The 20,635-nt window shown below is 46.2% G+C and overlaps 1 protein-coding gene, 1 long non-coding RNA gene and 1 other non-coding gene across 4 annotated transcripts; 2 read left to right on the top strand and 1 right to left on the bottom strand.

The window, feature by feature from the left end:
- Positions 1-206: 206 nt before the first annotated feature.
- On the bottom strand, positions 207-17,764 carry LOC102930128 (protein CutA homolog). 2 transcript variants are annotated; one of them, XM_007060986.4, is made up of 6 exons: positions 17,198-17,764; positions 14,434-14,582; positions 6,900-6,959; positions 4,314-4,359; positions 3,263-3,312; positions 207-1,453 (listed from the first exon to the last, which is right to left on the bottom strand). In XM_007060986.4, exons 1-6 carry the CDS (start codon positions 17,279-17,281, stop codon positions 1,351-1,353), a joined length of 492 nt encoding a protein of 163 aa, XP_007061048.1. In that variant the 5' UTR covers positions 17,282-17,764; the 3' UTR covers positions 207-1,350. The 2 variants fall into 2 exon arrangements, with proteins under 2 accessions (XP_007061048.1, XP_043386461.1); XM_043530526.1 differs by lacking the exon at positions 17,198-17,764 and adding an exon at positions 16,499-17,190.
- LOC122463135 lies at positions 1,788-9,328 on the top strand. The gene is made up of 3 exons (XR_006286180.1): positions 1,788-2,289; positions 2,938-3,027; positions 8,507-9,328. It is a non-coding gene; the product is annotated as an uncharacterized LOC122463135 (long non-coding RNA).
- Positions 7,657-7,760, top strand: LOC114019756. Its single transcript, XR_003564759.1, has one exon. It is a non-coding gene; the product is annotated as a U6 spliceosomal RNA (small nuclear RNA).
- Positions 17,765-20,635: the final 2,871 nt, after the last annotated feature.

Here is a 20,635-nt window from a genome sequence, read left to right as displayed (position 1 = left end):
AAAGTCCTAGTCCTTCTCAAAGGGACCCCTCTTTCCTGGTGGCTTCACCGCAAACATTGGCCCACATACTCGAGGGCAAAGCGTGCTGCAGAATCCACCCCCTCCCGCACACACATTTCCCCGGAAGATCAATGCCAGAGCAGGACTGCCCCTCTCGGCCCAACTGGCCTTTTCATAACCACAAAAGTCTAAGAGCAAACCAGGCATCAGGAGTAAGAAACGCGTCTGTTTATTAAGTCTCGGACACATCAATTACTACATAGTGCCCCATAATTTACAAGCCTGTGCCTCTGTTTGCAGTGTTACAGGCTGCCAAGGGAGAAAGCGTTTGCTTTAGTCAGAGGGAAGCTTTTGTTGGGACCAGGTATGTCAGTTTGTCTCCTTAGCCTGGCAATGTTGGAACAGGCCTGCACTGGATCCCTGCTGCCTTTAGGCATCGCTATACGCTCTGGGGAGCATTAACTGTTTGTGCTCTTCCCAGAAGCAGTAGGCTATTGTCAGCTGCGTCCCCCAGTCCCACCCCAGTGGGTCCTTGTTTGCGCTGCCTGGGATCCTTTCACAAATGCTCAGTGGGCCGCACTCTGAATGGCTGGCTGTTGGTAAACTGCCTCGGCTGCCCTGTCAGGATACAAAGCAACATGTTGCTGCAAATGGTGCTGCACAGCAGGAGATGATGTGAGCTGGTGCATCATGGGATGTTTTGCTGCATCCTGATTTACGTTCATTTGGGCGGGGGGCAGAGGGCTCGGCAGGACCTTCCCCATCTTTGGTTCCCCTACTTTGCCGCAACCCTTCTTCAGGGGGCAGACAGACCAATGGTCATCCCTGCTCACCGTCACTGGGGCTGCGTATGCTTCCTCTGCAGTGCAACCAACCCCTGACAGCCCGTGGACTGGAACTCTGGTCCTTCTCCGTGGACTGCGTTGCTGGGGCCCTGTCGTGCATTTTCACCCTCTGGTCCTATAAATAGCCAGAGTCTCCCTGGGAGCTCACATCCCACCACACACACCTTTGCAAACTCCGCTGTTCACAACTTTGGAACTATTCTTGGACAACATGTGCCCTTTCTCTGCTTCGGGCTCCACTTACGATGTGTGGCTAAATGCTCAGTAGAACGTAGGTTTACACAAATGAGGAGTGTCCGTTAAATTGTATTTCAAGTAGGAGGCAAATTCCAAATCCCAGGCACTTGTACGACCTACATTCCCTTGGATTTTATCGCCCTCGGTATGTATGCACCAGTCCCGCCTGCAGTGAGAGAAGACTAGAGCGCCAAAGCAAATGTCCTCTACCCCTGACAGGAAGGAAACGCTGGGTATGTCTGGAGAAGGACAGAACGGTGCATTCCAGCTAGTCATCGGAGACACCTTCTTCAATCCGTTTTAAATAGAGGGGGTTTCCTTGGTCTATAGGCAGGCTGATAAATTCAGGAATCTCAAAAGGATGCAGGGATCTAAAATGGAAAACACACACAGCCCCCCAATGGGAGTGGATCATTTCTGCTGTAGGAACAAGCTCAATTTTACTTACAGCCCCAAGAAACGTGGAACTTTCAGTTCACAGGAGCACCTTTCAAGAAGGGCCTCCAGAGCTTTGCCTCTGACTTCAAACCAGTTCCGTGGCCCTTCTCTTCAGATCATGTAGATTCAAAATCCATGAGCTTTTTGCTGTGAGTTTGGGGTTTAAGTGAACACAGCATCACAGGGTGGCTGGCCCCTTTAAATGAAGGTGGTCCAGCGCCTTTATGCAAGTACAGCTGTTGCCAGTTTGACCAAGAAAGTGAAAGGGGCAGCACCTGTGGGAGGTCCCTGATGGAAGCAATGGTAGATGGGTAGCAGGTGGACTGCCTGCAGAGCGGTTTGCCAATTGATCTCTCCAAAGCGGAGGAAAGGCCAGAGGGCTGGAAAGGACTGAAGGCAGGAGAGCAGCAGCGGGAGTTGCCTGCTGGCTTCCAAGCTGAAGCCAAGCACCAGGGAAGGCTGAAGGCAGGCAATCAGCAGAGCGGCTGACGTCTGCACATTGGAGAGCTGGAAACAGAAGGGGCCGAGGGCCAGGGGAGCAATGGAAGGGCCTACCTGCTGGCCTTTCTGAGATGAGAGGTTAACGGAACCAGGGAGTGGTGGATGCTCCCCTGATGAAGAGGAACTCCCAGCAGAGAAGCTGAGGGCAGGTAGGCTCCTACTGGGAAGAGTGGAGTGGCACTCCTGCTGGAAGGACTGGGCTGGCCATGCTGGCAGGACAAGAGAGGACTGAAGAAGAGCCTGGTGTGGTGGAAGATGCTGGACTATGGTATGTGTTTACACTGATGGGCTAGATGTTGGGGGATTCTAAGGACTATATGCAGTGGGTATGATAAATGGATGTGTTTTGCGATGGATTATTTGCACTAGGTTTTGTAACAAACCAGCCCCAAGGAGGGGTGTTATTGAGGTAAGAGGGTCTGTTGCAGAGTCCCTAGGGCCCCAAGAAGGGAGAAGTGGGACAGTACCACTTCCCTTCCTGGGGCTGGCAGGGAAGAGAGGGAATCATTCACACACAGGAATTGCCAGACTGGATCAGACCAGTGGCCCATCTAGCCTGGCATCCTGTCTCCAACCATGGCCAGTATCAGATGCTTCAGATAAAGATGCAAGAAACCCTGAAGTAGGCAGTTATAGGGTAACCTGCTTTAAGGCAAAGTTTCCTTCTTATCCCCCCATTGTTAGAGGTTGACTTAACCCCTGAAGCATCAGGGTTGATATCCTCTCCAAAGCTCTTATTTATTTACTATGATGACTCTCGATATTCTTGTTATCCATATCAGTGGCTCCATATAATTGAATCTTGATAATTCAGTGATATCTTGGGACCGTGAGTTCCACAAGCTAATTTTTCATGTTGTGAGAAAATATTTCCTTCAAAGGTACGACTAAGAGCAAACAACTCTGTTTCACCTAGTTTTGCACTGATTCTGTGAATTCCCTATGGCTACAACACAAAAGCTGAACATCCGTCCATGTTGGTGAACCTTAGAGAATTTTTTCTGAGGTATGTGGACTCAATTTCAACCAGAAACCAGCTGGGTTTTACTTAGTTTTTCATTTTAGCATGAGCTTTGAATTGATATGGTGTCTGTGATATTTGGCACATGCAGAAGCAGTCCACGAGCTAAACGACTACACATGGGTGTTGGGTGGAAGTAACTGCCCTCTGACTGGTTGAGTTAGAGATGGCAAATTTAGTTTAGGGGGAAAATATCATTTGCAACAGGCAGGAACCTCACCTGATGTAGTCTGATAATTCACTTATTTTTGACGTCCTTGTTTTCACTAACTGTAAAAGAAAAAGAGATGAAGTAAAGAGAAATGTAACCCGGGACAGCTGAATTGTTCTCACAGCCGATGCATCCACACTAGTGCTGACAGTATCTACTTTAGTTCTCTTGAGGGAATTAAAGTCACTTAGGAAGTCTCATAGCAATATTATGGCATATGCAAATTATTCAGATAACTTTGAGCTAAGGTCCCATGGGAGATGTCTGAAATACACCAGCACCTTCTGCAGCAGGATGTCTGGCAAACCACTTAATCTCTTTGTGCTTCAGTTTCCCATCTGAGAGACAGTGTGGCTTAGTGGCTAGCGAACTGGACTGGGACTCAGGAGACCTTGGTTCTGTTCCCAGCTTTTTCCATTGGCCTGCTGGGTGACTTTGGACAAGTCACTTCACTGCTCTGTGCCTCAGTTTCCCATCAGTAAAATGGGGGTAATGACAATTACTTCATTTTGTAGAGTGCTTTGAGATCTACTGATGAAAAGCATCATAAAAGAGCTCGGTGTTGTGTGTAAAATGTAATTCCCCTGCTTTGTCTGTTTAGACTGTAAACTCTTCAGAGGAGGGACTCGCTCATCCTGTCTGGAAAGTGCCCAGCACAATGGGGCTGGTGCTTCTAGCCACGTACATGCAGGAAAAATGTTGGCTTGACAGCCCCGCTGAGTAAAGTAAACGTTGACCCCTCCTTGCCTGCTGCTATGCCCTGACCTGAATGGCACCTTCCCGAAGTGAGAGTCCAGCCTACTGTGCCTCATTGAGGCTAGGGTCTCTCTGCTGGGGGTTTCTGTGATGCGGACCCCTGTCCTCAAGGAACTGGAGAGAGAACCTCCAAATCCATTTCACACAGTGCTCAGACGGTACCAATTCTTGGCCACTACTGCCCTGAGCTGGAGCTGTCCCCGCAAATCCTCATAATAGTTGAATTAATCGTAGGTGAGTGTCAGAAATGGGGCCCCTCTTAGAAACGTGTGTCTCTACTAGATGCACGGGACCAGACACTTACTAGAAGTATTTCAGTGGCTTCTTCTATTTCTCCTTCCCAAAAATACCTACATGTAGAAGAAGAAGAAGAAGAAAGAAATATAGTAAATGACTGCAGCCCCATTTATACTGGCTCGGCATTAAAATCCATTTAAGACAGCGAAGTGCTTTGAGATCTGCTGAAGGAAAATACTCTGTAAGAGCTAGGTATTGTTATTGTGTTTTGATTTTTGCCTGTTCAGTGCATGCTACAAGGTCACATTTCTTTATTTTGTTCTGTGTCGTTCTAGAAATGTCATGTTTTCGAATCATTTGCTAGGGATTTGACTGAATAGGGGGAGTCACGAACTCGGCAGATTGCTTGCTGAAAGCTTTCTCCTGTGCTCAGTAAGGCCCCGGTCCAGCACAGGTGGACGCTTGCAGCCATGTGGAGCCCCACTGACCTCAGTGGGGCTCCGTGCTGGCCCAGGGGTCTGCCCAAGCAGAGCGCATTGCAAGTTTGGGAACGAAGTCTGGCTGTTTGGACACGGTAGGGAATGAATGCCTTGGATGAAATTTATCGGCAAAGAGGCTCGCTTCCCAAGCACGCTAATGGGCTTTATAAGCATGTACTAAGGGTAGAGCGTTCAGGGGTAGATTGTCTGCCTGAGCCTCGTGTCTGAAGAGCGAGGAGAAATCTGGCAGCCTGTTGCTGATCCAAGCGTGGGGAGAGTCACTGAGGTACCAGGCGACTGTAAGCATTTTAAATGACTTCCATGTCAGAACCCCCTTTGGATGTGACAATCTCAAGAGCAATCCCTGCATTTATGAAAAATGAACATTTATCACCCTAGGCAATGTCCGGCTGTTTGCCTGGGACTAGGGCTACAAAGGGGAGATGAGGGCTCGTCTGTAGTGTTGGAGTGGCCGGAGCTACCATGGGTCAGGATTGAGGTGCCCCAGCAGAACTGGGCGGGGGAAAGATTAGTAGGGGAGTCTGAATGTCAGGAATGAGGGGAGTGGGCAGAGCTATGCTGGGGTGTGGACCGGCAAGGGAACAGCAAAGTCTGTTGCCGGGGCTGTTTGGGGGCCCAGGACTGGAATAACGGGGGATGCTACAGGCCAGCAGCTCTGTGTACAGCACATTGCATGGCACCTGCCCATGCTAACCAGGGCTATATCGGTGTCTCTTGTAGGAAATCTAGAAAGGAAGTAAAATGATTGCTTGATAGCTGGCTGAACCCTGCGTGTTGGTGGCTGGGGAATAACTCTCTGCAGAAATGGCTTTCACCAGGTAACTGATCCCAGCCCCTCTTCTTTCTCAATGACTGACAAAGAGCAAATCTCCTTGATCGTACTCATGCCCTTTTAGAACAATTCTCTTGGCAGAATGCTGCCATCGTGCCACCCATGTGCCCGGAGCCTCAAGCCAGAAGTCATCTGGAGGCGTCAGGGAGGTTAGTGATCAGCAGCTAGGGGCTCCGCTGGCCTGCGAAGGAGGAGGCTAAAACAGCTGTGTGCGCAGATGTGTGACCTGGATCCAGCCTTACACGGATTATCACGCACCATTCCGAAAACAGAGAGGAGCTATTCACAGGATGGGTCTGCAGGAGTCAAGTTCAATGGCATCACCCCGATTGAGACTGCCCAGCGAGAGATCGACGTCGTAACAGAGACTCCTCCTGAGATGGGGCTGGTGAGCCCAGAGCTATCAAGGGGTTAGTGGAATGGGAGAAATGTTAGAGAATTGCACTACTTGGACCAGCTCTGCTTGGAGCGCTGTTGTTCGGCTCTACCAGCCAGGTTAGGAACGGGTGGGTAGGGCCCCAGATAGATTTGTGGCTGGTGGGGAGCTGTGTGGTGCATTTGGGGCCTGATCCAGAGCCCACAGAAGTGTGCCTTGGAGTGGATGGCTTCATTGGGCTTTGGGGCAGGCCCTCAGAGAGGAAGGATGTTCCTGTGGCTAAGGCACTGGAAGTGGAAGATCTTTGTGCTAGTCCTGGCTCTGTGTGTGTGACCATGCACTAGTCACCACACCTTTCCCTGCTGCAGTTTCCCAGCTGTGAAATGAGGTTATTAATACGTCCCCCCCCTTTCTCGAGCTTCATTCTGTAATGACAAGGTTTCCGATCTGTGGGTGGAAGGCCCAGGATGCCTGTGAGTATTATTGCTGTTGCCATATTCCAGGACCAAAGGCTGCCCCTTCCTACCGTCTGAAGACCTCAATTAATATTATAAGTTTAGGTCTCATGAAAGAAGCAACCCACATTACATCATGGTGAAAGTCGCTAAAATCCTCTTTGTGAAGATTTCTATTCCTAAGTAACCAATAAACAAATGGCCACAGGCAGGCATGTCTACCATCCACCCCCTACTCTTAATATGCTTAATGCACTGTGGCAGTACAGGGGTCACACTTATAATCTCCCTGTCTAGCAATCGGAAAGCAGTGCAGCCTTCTACAAATAATTTGGTCTCCCAATTGCATGGTTTCATTGGCCTAATCCTGAGAAGTCCTGAGCCAGTTGTGGGTGCGTCGGCACCTCTTGGGTTTGCTATTCCTGGCTTAGGCTTCCATTTGCAGACAAGCATTTGTATGTCCTTTTGAGGAACGTTCAGTGCAACTCACATAGACGAGGCCTTCGGCAGGATATTCACGCAGGCAGCCAGCTTTTTATCCATAATGGCCCTAAACAGAACAGACAAGGTGAGTTTGTACCATACACGGTGCTTCCTCCACTCCTAGCACCCTCCTCCACCTTGTGCTGGGAAGTTAACCTTGAGCTGTTTCCTCCAGTGACAAGCCTTGACATCTGGCATGAGTTATGATTGTTTAATCAGTTTCCAGCAGAGATTAGCTCAGCCTGGCTCCTACTGGCTCAGCCAGGGGGAGGGTCCCTCCAGGTTGCTGCTGATAGACCCTGAAGGTTCCAGCCTCGGTGCTGGCCTGGGGAAAAATGCAGGACTTGTATGACACAGATGGCAGTCTCAAACGTTAGCTAATGAAACCTTGCACCATCCCCATGATGTGTCAGTCTTATCTCCATTTTACAAGTGGGGAAACTGAGGCTGAGATTAAGAAATGGAGCTGGGATTAGAACAAAGGCGTCCCTGACTCCCAGTCATAAACTCACACCATGAGACTCTGCTTCTTGCATGCACAGCAGACTAAAAATCATCAAATGTACTAAAGGTTTAACAACATCGGCCTTTTCATACCAGAAAGTTATTAGAAATCTGAAACCCAAATCCATTCCTTCCTGAAATTTTCCTCCTTTGGTTGTGGACTAGTTTGTTATTGCAGGAATGCCAGCACGGTACATCTGGGCTGCCAGCAGAAGTGAGCACAGAAGCAACTGTGGGGGAGGGTAGGAAGAGGGCTAGGAGTACTAGGTCAAATGTTGTGCCTAAAATTGGAACGATACAGAGAAGATTAACATGGCCCCTGCGCAAGGATGACACGCAAATTCGTGAAGCGTTCCATATTAAAACAAAAAAAAACACCTCACCAGTGTCTCTTCGTTTTTGGAGAGACATCAAGCTTGTTTCTTTTGCACCTTCTGCCCCCAAAATTGTGGTAAATGTTTTTTGAAGGCATGGCCCTGTTAGACTTGTAATTTGTTTTCCTTTAACTTTGGCCTGTGTTTTGTACTTAGCGCTATGGCAATGAAAACATTAAACTCCGAGCAATTACACTTGAGTCAAAAATATGACCTCAAAATTCCGGACGAGGAGGCAGGAGTGACTAAAGAATAAATCCACCCAGCTGTAGGAATTAACCCTCAGTGGGTTTGATGGTTAAACCAACCCTGATGTTTGTACACTATTAGCTACTTCAAACAAAATAAAACAAACCTGCTTTGGTTCTGAGCAGGTTAAAAATATCACCCTAACATCCAGATTTTGATATATCCTAGGTGGGTTTATGAAACAAACTATATCCCCTAGTAAATCTTTCCTCCTTACAGGAGGATTTCATGTCACAAGGTGTGAAAATACCACATGTAGATTGAGGACTGTACAACATCACAGGGTGACCTGCCCCAAATGCAGCCTAAATCAGCACAGATGGTAACTAACACATGTCAGCTGTCTGAAGACATCCAGGCCACAGTACCAGTATGCAATTATGTAACAGGTTCAAATGTGGCACCTAACCCATAAAGCAAAGCTATTTAGATAGCCTGGGTTCTCATCTGGATTTTCATAAGCTTCTTTTCACATCTTTATTATTAGACCTGCTTTGTCTGTCTACACAGTCCGCAGCCAGATCCACGAGACAATGGAGGTGGCTTGCACCACCCTCCCTGCCGCAATGCAGGACCACAGACTGGCCTCTCCTCTAGTAGCAGGAAGGAAAAGAGACAGACTGGTGGATGGGGGAGAAAAACAGCTCCACTGCCTTCTTCCCACAGAGGCTGGGAAATCCCCTCCGTGGCACGGCATCGGGCACTGCGGAGGCAAGACGCCAGCGTGCGGTTGCTCTCCAGGCCATGCTTCTCTTGGGTCTAGGCTGGTTCCCAGCAGTTACTTCTCCTCTGTGGCTACAAACTCCTGGAGGAACGAGTTGGGTGCAACCACTGCCAAAGAGAGTATGGCAGCACAGCCTTCTGAGGGAGCCATGCCCCACGGACAGTCAGATAACCTTACCTCTTCCCCAGTGGAACAACATGGGGGAGACTATGAGCAGGTGACCCCAGGATATGAGTTTTTAGCCTGAATCTCACGCAGCATAGAGTATCTTGCCAGGGGAAAAATGATGCGATCCAGTGACTGGCTGAAACTGACTCAGTGTTGCTATTTAGGTCAAGGTCATATTGTCTTATCTTACTAAGTGATTTGAAGAAGCAGTAACATACTACAGAAGGGGGGACAGTTTTCAAAAGATGCTGCTGATTGCTATAATAATACTTAGCCTTGTTCTCCTCAAGGTGCTTTAAAATACTAATTAATCCTCTTAACCATTTAAAGTAGGTAAGAATTTATCCTTCCCATCTCAAATTTACAGAGGAGGAAGTTGGCCCTGAGAGATTACATGACATACCCCAAACCACACTATTGGAGCTGGAATTAGAACAGAGGAGTTCCTGGGAACTACACCTGTATTCAGGTGACACCTCTGAAATAGGTGACCATTTCCCAGTAAGTTATATTGCTTTTGTGGAGTCCTCTGCAATAATGCTGAAGGCTAACTTTGGCTCTAATCTAACGAGGAATGTCCCCTGGATTGCAAAAATCTCTTTTAAAACAAAAGAGACACAATTTTTATGCAAGATGTTATATTTCACTTTGTTGCAGCAATCAGTTGGCCAGCAGACAGAGCACAAATTAATAAATACTATCCCTGACACAAGTAAGGATGTAAACAAAGCAAAGGTATTGACTTATGTGCCAAAATACACTGGAGCAGGAAAGTGAAAATCCATTTTTGCCATATGAAAAAGGAAAAACAGGAGGACAAGGTCTGTATCAGCCTTCTAACAGAAAATTGCAAATAGCAGAGAAAGCATAATAATAAGAAACTTCTGATGCTGTCCCTTTAAGGAAACTATTTATATCCTTCCTGCAGAGATTTGATCCAGAATTCATGCTACAAATTAGCAGGTTAGAAATTGGTCCCTGGGGAGCACAGACTGAGACAGGGAATGCAATATAACTTCTTGTAAAATGGTATCCATTAGGGAGCCATTTAAACTGTGGCTCATGCACATCAAATGTTTAATGTTCAGTATTTATGCATCCATAAATAGCCATAAAAAGCTTTTCTAGGCGATAATCTGTGTCCAGACCGCATGACACAATTTTTGATGCTTGATTTTCACAATTGCTGATGAATGTTTAAGTGTTGGTGACTGGCACAAACCAAGAACACTTGGAGATGGAAACATTTCAGAAGACAAAGGGCATTTAAAAATGCATGTTACATAGCAAAATGTTTTGCTTCTTTACAACCCCTCCTCTCCCACAAAAACCTATCCAAAGGCTTAGGTTCCAGCTTTAAAGTGGCTCATTCTAGTTGCAAATGTGTTGCTTAGTCAAGTTTAGTTACTTGACAATGTGATTACTGCTTAAAAGAAAACAAAATGTTACACTTTTTATAGATCCTACACAGAAACTAGGCTGTGCACATGTGCTATACCGCTGGGAAGAGCTGGACATAGAGCTAGCTCTTTGAACCTATATTTCTTTGCTGTTAAACTAGGCTAAGGTTTGAACACAAACAAAGATTTTGTATCTGAATTATGGGCCTGATCCAAACCCATTTGGTCTTTCATTAACTTCAATGGGCTTTGGTTCAGGCCTTCTTCTAGCTGGCACATTTTATAGCAGTAAAAATTCTAAATGTACACTGATCTGTAAGTTATTTTTGTCTACTACAGGTATCCTATTAAACTCTAACTTGTATTTTGGTAGCACTACTATTACATTAGCACTGCCCTCTCTGTCTGACACCCTAAGGGACACAGAACAAAGTTTAATGGCAAAAGTTGACAGTGATGGCGATTCCTGGAGATGAGCAGTTTCTGGAGCAAACTTGTTTGGCAGCTTGACTGGAAGAGGGGAAAAATACAGCACAGAAGCATGAGGACATGGTGACATTAACACTTCAGCAGGAACAGATTCTGAGCTGAGGATTTTAATGGCGGAAAGCCAAGCTAACTAGCCCCTTGCAACTGACAGGAAGCAGTTCCCAGTTTGACGGCTGTAACATGTCCATACATTCCAACTCCTCCATGTCTATTTTAAAAGAGAGATGAGCTGAAAGGATGGTTCCGTAATTATTGAAAGAGGCTCCTTACTGAAAGGGACATGACAATTGCTCAGATATGTTAATTTCAGATTACTACCAGATAAATTGGAAAACATACTTTTAATTGGTATTAAATGGAGAGGAAAACTGTATAAAGCATACATGCCACCTCAGCAAGCAGAGGATGGAGAAAGAAGGGATATTAGGGGAAACCACTGTCTTCAGATTCAGTGATGTACATACAAGCTCTTAGTTTCAACTGTAAACCCCTACTACTTGTAACATGATCTATACAGCTAATGAGAAAACATGAGATCTTCCATGGGAAAAACCTAACTTTTTGTTGAAAACCTGAACATTTGTGGCCCAAAACAGCCAACAACTAAAGTTTATAGCTAAAGTCCAAAAATGTTCAGGGTTTTTTTTTTTTTTTGACAAAAATTATTATTATTATTTTGAGGAAAGCAGATACTTCCTGGGGAAATTTTCATTTTGTCAAACCCAATTTTCCATCAAGAAATGTTTTGACACAAATTTTTCAACCAGTCCTAATGATCTACTAGAGGTGTGAGAGTTTAGGGGGAAAATCAGACATTTTTTTTCTAAAAGTCTTGGGTCTGAGATTAAGGTCAACAGGGATTATAGAGGTGAGACACAATCAGAACCACGTAGAGAATGTGGCTGATGCATTACATGAAAAAAGTTATCAAGCTGATGCGGGTGAAGCATGCCAGATTGAGAGCCCTGGAGACTGCAGCCCTCAGTTAATCCACACAACAGGTAAAGTACCAGGATAAAAAATAAGAGACAAACTTTCAGGCTGCCATGACCACTAACTGATTGGAAGCAAGGAAGAAACATCACCTATGAGAGGTTTACGGGAATCCTTCTACCTTCCTCCAAAGCAACTGGTATTGGCCACTGTGGGAGACGGAGTATGGGGCTGTATGGCTCCTGGGTCTGATCCTGCAAGGCAGTTCCTATGTGAAAGGGACTGTTCTCTAAAGAGTACCAACAGTGTCCTATGCATTTTACCAATGAGCAGGAGGTCACTGCTGTGCAGAGCTTATAATAATCACTTAATACTGAGGTGTTGTGAGACTTCAAGTTTTTAAAGCACCACAGAAGTGCAAAGTACAATTCCTGGGATATTGTTTGGTCCGTTTCCCCCTCCCCCCCCCCCCCGATTAACTGAGATGTAGGGAACACACGAACCCTGTGGGAACTGCAAATATTAATAACAAGATGAAGATGGGTGGCTGAAAATGGCTGTATACTTCATGCTGGCTTTGGGCTAGATATTTCATGTGTATTTCTGTGTCCCAGCATTAGCGCACATTTGTCTTCATGCTCTAGACAGATGAAATATGAATAAGCAGAACGGTAAAGAAAGATGTGCACCGATACAAGGCAAAACTGGGGGTGGATGGAATATTCAGCTGTAACCCAGTCTTCTCTTCATAAAAGATAATGATCAGCCTGAAATATTTTTGGTTTAGATTATTTGTGAGGTCACCCTCAGAATGCTACAGGGCCTGATCATGCCCTCTGGACCCACAAAACTCAACTTCCCAAATCAGACACAGGCAAAGAAGCAAAATCTCCATTTTGTAAAGACTGGGAGACTTCTGCTAAGTATCAATTTTAATAGCAATGCAGGTCACTCAGGTTATAACTTGCTCTAACTGGTGTGCCCCCAAACGATATTTGTTTACAGCTGAGCTGTCCTTGAAATCTGAAACCCTTTTCTGCCTTTACAAACACCAACGAAAATACTTGCAAGCAGAGTCTGGGAATAAGTACCTCAGTGAGCAATCAAGGAGAAGGATAAAGACATCCATACTAGCAGCTAAAGCGTTTTGGAAAATAAGCTTTCATCCACAGAGCCATTATCACTTAATCCAAATTCCTCTGAGCTCAACTTTAATTCATTAATACCAAGAAAAATGTGAGCAAAATACATGTAAATCTCAGCAACGGGCATGAACTCCAGGGAGTGATTTATTTCCTCTCCCTTCCCTGGAAAAGAAGGAACAAAGACAGAGAATGTTTGTGGAGCTGCTAATGTGTAGCATTTTCAGACTAAATGGTCCTCTCACCAGTAATGCACAGTTATTCTTTTTGTCATACACATGAAGTGGTAACACACTTGATACAGTTGCAGTGTTAAGGGTGACACAAAATGCCTTTTGGTAGCCCATTCTTTCCTGAATAGCTGTTTGGGAACACTCTGTTATTAGGGAAGAGAGGCAGAGTTTTTGGCAAGCAGAGAGTTAGCAGGGAACAGAACTCATAAGAGGTGTTGCAGGAAACTTAACGGTCCACTATAAACATTTCCAGTATTCTGAACAGAGCAGCTATTTAGCCATGTAGCTAGGAATTTTTGAAGTGTTCATCATACAAATCTATGGTATATTAAAAATAAAAAAGATCTAGATGTATTTGAAGCCCTTGCAAAATACATTAGAGTAGGGAGGGGCATTGAGTGGCAGATTTTGTCTCCCCCCAACCCCCCTTTTTTTTGGCCTGGTTTTGTTTTCTTTTCTTTATTTTATTTTATCTATCTTAGTCTTTTATACTGCCACCCATCACTGTAGCATCTGGGCACTTTCTACATAAAGTCAATAGCAATAGCAAAGTCCCTAGTGGACTTCATAGGAGTCTCTGACACTTTATCCTTTCTAGGGCAGCATCTCTGCTTGGGCTATTTTTGTTGGTTTCTGTTTTGGGTTGGTTGGTTGACTGTTACAGGATTTTTTTTTCTGGAGGAGTGTTTGGATAGTTGGGGTGTCAGTGTTGTAAGTGTCATTCTTGCTATGGTGATAAGGCTTTTTGAAAGATGAAAGTTTGGTAACATTTCCTCAAGATGGTCATGCTCTGGATTCACCTAATCTCACCTGAGAAGTTTGTTCCATAGCCAGATCCCCTTGACCCAGAATGATTTGCTCTCCACCCTCATGCAGCGTTGCTGAGCTGTGTGATCTGCATTGTCTCAAAGGAGTTCAGCTGTCATGGTGGTTGCTTGATCCATGAATTGCCTTGAGAATTAGGACTGAGGCCTTAAACTGGCATCTGAAACAGACTGGGAGCCAGTGCAGGAATTTGAGAAGAGGCTTGATGTGCTCACATTAGCCTAGGTCTTGAAGGAGGCAGGCACCTGTATTCTGCACCAGCTAGATAGATTTTTTTTTACAATCTTCCTTTAGAAGGTTGAGTTCCTACTCTACGGAGCTGTTTGTGGGACAGAGTTAATGCATGAGTGGGAGAGAAAGAGGGTGTCATGTGGAGAAAATGGGAGAAACCCTACTCCTCCTCAGAAATAACTACTGTAAATGAAACAAAAAACCCATTACTTCATGACAGCCAGCCTTTGAATTATTCAAGCACAACAACAATGAAAGTGACACTGTACCTTGCAATATCCTTTGCAACTTGTTCATTGGGACAGTTAATGAAAGCAATGGAATGGGTTCCCGAGATATAGCTGCCAGTGACTGCAGAGTGCAGCTGAAGACCTAGACTCTTCAGCACCGGGTACATCAGTAAAGACAGAGTTATTACCTAAAGAATGCAAAATACAACAGTGAGAATGCCAGGTCAAGTGTGTCCCTCAAATTTAGGTTGTATTTTAAAGAAACCCCAAGCATGTACAGTATGTATGATCCAAAAATAAAGTATCCATTCTTTGTGTTGCCAGTATTACAATAAAGCTTATTATTGTAGTTCAGAGAAACAATGTTTAAAACAAATAAACATTCCCCAGCAGTGGGTCCAGTCCAACATTAGAGCAGTGGGTTTAGTGCATAAATGGGTCAGTTTCAGAGTCTGGAACAGAACCTAGGAGTCTGGGGTCAGCTGCTTCAGCAAGCATCATGCTCAAAACTTGCATGTACAAAAATATCCACCGGACAATCATAAAAACCATTTCTATTTTTTTTAAAAAACGAGAATAATAAAGTACTTCATTGGTGGGATAAATTACATTCCATCCTTTAAACAAAACCAAGAACAAGCTGAACTGACCTTCAGTATAAACTATTATTTCAGACTTAATACTGAAGGGAAGTAAAGCTCTAAGAGTGGGCTGTTAATATACAAATAAGACAACAATGTATAGTTTGGTTGGCTGATCAGACTATTTGTTTTATGAGAAATTGCACAGTAGAGATTGAAGATAATCAGATTTTTATGCAAGCCTGGTATCCAATTTATTGCAAAAGGAATTGCTGCCTTTCTGTCTCCACTATGGACAAGTACAGCAAAAACATATTTACAGAAGGAAATCATAAATCACTCATACAGTCTTTGCATACGATGGTTGTTATAGGCACTGATTTAAAAGCACCCAAACTGAAACCCAACAGTGTCCACTGTTATCTCAGCTGTGTATTTAATTTTGTAGGTCAAATTCATCCCTGGAATAACTACATCTAATTATAGAGCTACTCCATGGATGAATTTGGTTGTGTGCACGCTAAGATTAAAGGAACATTGCCAACTTACATTTAACTCAGAAAAAGAGACAATTCTGGCATGGGTATTTGCCAAAGTAGAGTAGTGTTTCTATTCCCTTTATTAGGGGAGAAATATATGCTCCCTTCTGTTAAGCATGGCAATCATGACCCTTCATGAAAGTTATATGAACATCCCATGAGGCTGTCCCAGCGAGCAACATTTGTAAATAAAGAGTAATACAATGTTTACAATCCTCCTGTTTTTCCCCCAGACAAGAAGTGAGAAATCTGATGCAACAACACAACTGTTGTTTCCTCAGGTTTGTCCAACAAGTGAAGGCCAAACTGGATTGAAAACTTTGGATTTGAAAACTTCTGGGTTGTTAATCTGAATACACCCAGAGTGGTCAATATTTAAAGTGACTTAGATTCAAAAACCACAGTTGTGAGATCCTAAATTCAGTGAGATCACTGAAAAATATGCAATTTTGTTGGTGCTGTGTTGGTCCCAGGATATTAAAGAGACAAGAGGGTGAGGTAATATCTATTATTGGATCAACTTGTGTTGGTGAGAGACAAGCTTTTGGGCTACATAGAACTCTTCTTCACGTTTGTGTAGCTCAAAAACTTGTCTCTCTCACCAACAGAAGTTGGTCCAATAAATGATATTACCTCACCCACCTTGTCTCTCTAGTATCCTGGGACCCATGGGGCTACACCAACACTCCATGTAATCACTGAAAAAATGTAAGACTGGAAAGTTCTGTGTAGCCCAAAAGCTTGTATAACCTAAGTGATGAGATTTTGCAAAATTGCGAATGTCCTGGATTTTGCAAAATCTCATCACTTAGGTTATGTAAAACAAAACCTAGGACTGGTTTTGGAGCTGGGTTTCAAATCCCTGTATTCAGTGTTTTTGATAAACAACTCTAGTGTTGATGCATTACTAAAAATGAAACCATCATGGCAGCCTTGAGTAGAGCAAGGATTCCTCAATAATGGTGAAAAACTTTTAAAAATTACCTTCCAAACAAATGAGAAGTCTGAAAATGTTCACAAGGGAATATTTTCCATGTGTGTGTTTCTTCTCTCAGGTCAATTTTTTGTAAGTCTGCCTGGCCCCCCAGGCTCTCCATCTGCATCTCAGTAATCACCCACTGGATTAGATGTCTGGGCATCAGGAATTTATCTATATACAGATTGGCATTTGCGTGGGTCTTTTTTCTAAATACTGAAAGCATAAGTTGTCCTGGGATCTGCATTGTCCCAAGACAGAGAATTTTGTACTCTGCTAAGTGCATCTTTGCAGCTTTCCCACAGATGGGGAGAAGTTTGCTGGAAAATGCACTCAGCTGTGTGCAATTAGTGTCCCGGAAAAATCAATCTGTTATGAAGTACCCAACAAAACAGGAACGAACACATTGACTCGTTTACACTCTGCTCTGCAGCATGTGAGGAGTTGAACGGAGCGGGGTTGGGGGGCTGTTCAGGTGAGATGCCTCTTGCTCACAGATTCATCTTCCCCCAAGCAGCTCCCCCGGTCTCCTTGCCTGCCATGCTGGGCAGCTGCGTGCCCCAGGGACCAGCGGAAACGATCATTCAAGGTGACATCGCCTTGGCTCGGGCACTGTCCTGTACAGTCTCTGCAACCTGCCTGGGCTCCCAGGGCTCTGCAGCCCTCCAGGGGTTCACAGCCTGCTGCATCCAAGGGATCCATCTTACCAGCAGCAAAGTGAAGCATCCCGGACGGGGGCAGCTCTGGGCGGCCGGCAGCTGGCAGCGCTGAGTTAGCCAGTCCATCTTCATCCTGCAGTCCAGGGCCAAGGCCGGTGCTGCCAGCCCGCCCCTCCACCCGCTCTGCCCGGAGCGCTCTGGGGCCGGTGGCCGCGGCACCAAGGCGGGTCTGGCCGGGAGGGGTGTTTGCAATGGTCACGGAAACTCCTCCTCCTGCTGCTGCTGCCAGGAGGGGCTGGTGCCCGGCTCGTGGGCTACCTGCCGCCCGGCCGGGCAAGGCGAGGGCACAGAGCCGCAGGAGCCGCTCTCAGGCAGCCCGAAGGTAGAGCTGGGATTTGCTCGCTTGCGGGAAGGGATCGTGCGCTGCCCAGTCTGTTCCTCGCTCTGCAGAATGCATTACGGGGCCCCCATGTTAGGGGTGACTAGATTTCCCAACGGGAAAACTGGACACCGCGTGGGGCTAGGCTGAGGGGCCCGCTCCTTGCCCAGGGCTGGTCCCCGCCTCTCCCGGAGCACGGCTGCCCCTTCCCACCCGGGGTTGGCGTCGCTGCTCACCTGAGCCCTGCCTGCCCCACACCCGAGCCCTGCCTCCCCCACCCAGCGGGGCTGGCATCCCTGCTACCCCCCATTCCTCCGCACTCCACTTTTATTGACAAAGGGGCATTTGTCCCGTTTGAGCAAGTTGGCAAGAGCAAACAGGACAAATGCCCACTTTCCCCAGAAAGTTGGGACGGCCTGGACAGGGTTTATAAAAGGGACTGCCCCCGCCCAAATGGGAGGGATGGTCACCCTACTTAGTGTGGGCCGGGGGCCGCTGGCTCAGGGAATCCTAGAATCCTAGAACTGGAAGAGACCTCGAGAGGTCATCTAATCCAGTCCCCTGAATGGTACTGAGGGGGCAAGGGCAGATGTACGCTGCCATTCTTAGACACAGAAGAATCTGATTCCTGGGGAAGCTTTTGATTTGTAGTTTTAGGGACAGATCACTCATCTTTGGTCATTGGAGACTCCACAGTACTTGCCCTGAGTCCTGGCTACAGTCCATGCTGGGAATAATAAATTGGTTAGTCTCTAAGGTGCCACTAGTACTCCTTTTCTTCCTGCTGGGAAAAGACATTCTGCCCCTTTAAAAATTCCTTTCTGTGGTTTATGTGAGTCACGCTTCCTTGACACTACTCACGTGAGTAAATCAATCCGGGGTTGGATAGTTAATTAATCCTCCAAACGCTCTTGTAATGAAGGTAAGTATTATTATTTTTCCATTTAAAAGATGGGGAACTTGACACTGTGACGTTCACTGGACTTGGCCAAAGCCTATTATGCCCATCACTGTGATATCTGAATATGAGTAAAACTAGGGTGTCTTTAGCTCCCGCCTCCCAGAATAAGATATTTCAATATGAAGGAAACAATGTGCTCAAAGTGCACAAACCTAAGAAGCATTTAGAGAGAAAGTCTCCCTAGCTTTTAATGACATCGTTACCTTTTGACAACCCTGGAGGTTTTAAAAGTTATTTCATGTTACCAATCTCACACACTGTGTATCTGCAACCTTTCAGTCAGTTGGGACAATATATCTAGCCTGAATTGTTCCACGTTTATCTCTAGCCAGCTTCACTTTCTCCTTCCCATGCACAAGCATCAGAAAATGTTTTGGATTTCACGCTGCAAGGGATTGTTTTACGTTTAAAAAAAAATAATGTTAAAAGTAATTGAATTTGATTTAAAAAAAAAACCTTTCTAATAATAGTTGGCTCTGTAAAACTTTTTTTTCTTAAACACAAAGCTGATTGGAAGAAGCATGTAGTTGTGGCTAAAGGGCAGGAAGTAAGCTCTGAGTTCTCCCAGCTCTGCCACTGAATTGCTGGGTGACCTTGGACAAGTCACTTAACATATGTGTCTGTTTTCTCCATCTGTACAATGGAGTGTTCTGGGGCTTAATTCATGGATATTTTAAAGCATTTTGACATCCTCAGATAGCAGGTGCTATAAAAGTGAAAAGTAGTATTAGGCATTTCAGGCCTAAAACTTTTTGACAATGTCCCTTTAAGAATTCAACTGTTCATGAATAGAGACAGTCACACTATCTCAAACTCTCACTGCATTATGTTACTGTCAGGTCTCTCAAGTGACTAGAAAATGTATTAATCAGCAGATCATTGCAAACTTCTTAGCACAGCGGTCTAAGTCTAGCTTTAGACCAAAACTTTCTACAATTATAGTACTGTACTGCTAACTCTCTCATTCCCAGGCAAAGGATGAGGGCCAGGTTACTCTGCTATTGTTAGTGACCTTTTAGAGATATTTAATATCATAGCTCATTCAAAACCCTTTACAAAATGGAAACATTCAGGTATCACCTAAGCTTCATTCGCCTGGCCTATTCCTCGTAGATTGAAAGAGGCCACATTTTCGTCTTACTCTGATCTCCCCTGCAGGCACAGACCATCCTCAGCACAACGGTACTGTCAGACTTGCACGGCACAGATGGGATAAGGGAGTGTGGAGAGCCTGGATAAGGAAAGTCTGTACCCCTGCACTTCACTTTGCAATGCTGCCTAGGCCAAGCAAGGCCAATGGGTCCACAACTGCGTAACTCTACTACTCAATACCCCCCCCCCCCCCAAATAGAGGGCAAGGGAGCAGCTGTGTTGAGACTCCACAGTATGGAGGGAGAATTCCCTTCTGCCCCGCCACCCCCATCCGTAGAGTTTTCCTGCACAGCCGCCGGCTTATTTATCATCTAATTAGCTCAGCAGCGGATAAATATTATCTTCATTTTACATTCCTCAGCACTTGTTTACTGCCGTTGTGCGCAGTGTAAATAACGGAGTACGTTGAAACAAAAGGCAGCCGCTCTGGGTCTGTGCCTTCAGCGAGATGCCCGGGCAGCGGAGAGCTCGCCTTTCCCAGGCCCTGGGGGCGGCGCCCCACAGCTCTGCCCGCGCTGTGAGGGAGGCCTGCGGGAAGGAGCGGCGTGACGGGCTGGGGAGGCTGCTCCCTGGGTACCCAGCGCCCTCGTGGTCGGGTTGATTTTGCGTTTGACTGAGGCAGTGCCGAGCAAGGGGGTTACTGGGGCTAACAGTACTGTGGAGGATTAAAAGCGCGGGGGGGGGGGGGGAGTATGGTTAAGCCTCCCGAGAAGCACGGCGGGGTGCGGTGTGACCTCCCGGCAGCAGCTCCCCGGAGGGTGGGGCACCCGGCCGCAGCCTGGGGTCTGGCAGCCTGTGGTTGGGCCACGCCCTGGGGCCCGGGCCCTGCAGCCACCTCTGGGAAGGCGCTAGCACGGCGTGACGTCACTAACACTCCACAGTGACTGGGGGCGGCGGCGAGACGTCTTCGCCCGCCCCGCCCCGGCCCGGCCCGGCCCGGCCACCTCCATCGCCACCCTGGCCCCGGCGGACCGCTTCGCCCTGGGCCTGGCCA

The sequence above is a fragment of the Chelonia mydas genome, chromosome 16 (assembly GCF_015237465.2).
Source record: "Chelonia mydas isolate rCheMyd1 chromosome 16, rCheMyd1.pri.v2, whole genome shotgun sequence".
NCBI classification, from domain to species: Eukaryota; Metazoa; Chordata; order Testudines; family Cheloniidae; genus Chelonia; species Chelonia mydas.
This window is presented reverse-complemented; position numbering and strand designations above follow the sequence as displayed.

Bases quoted from the DNA above. Each gene is read 5' to 3' on its own strand.
- LOC102930128 (XM_007060986.4), bottom strand. From the start codon at position 17,281: ATGAAGATGGACTGGCTAACTCAGCGCTGCCAGCTGCCGGCCGCCCAG. The intron at 14,583-17,197 runs GTAAGATGGATC...TGCATTCTTTAG, and splicing joins GATGCTTCACTTTGCTGCTG to GTAATAACTCTGTCTTTACT. The intron at 4,360-6,899 runs GTGAGTTGCACT...TTCTACATGTAG, and splicing joins CTGCCGAAGGCCTCGTCTAT to GTATTTTTGGGAAGGAGAAA.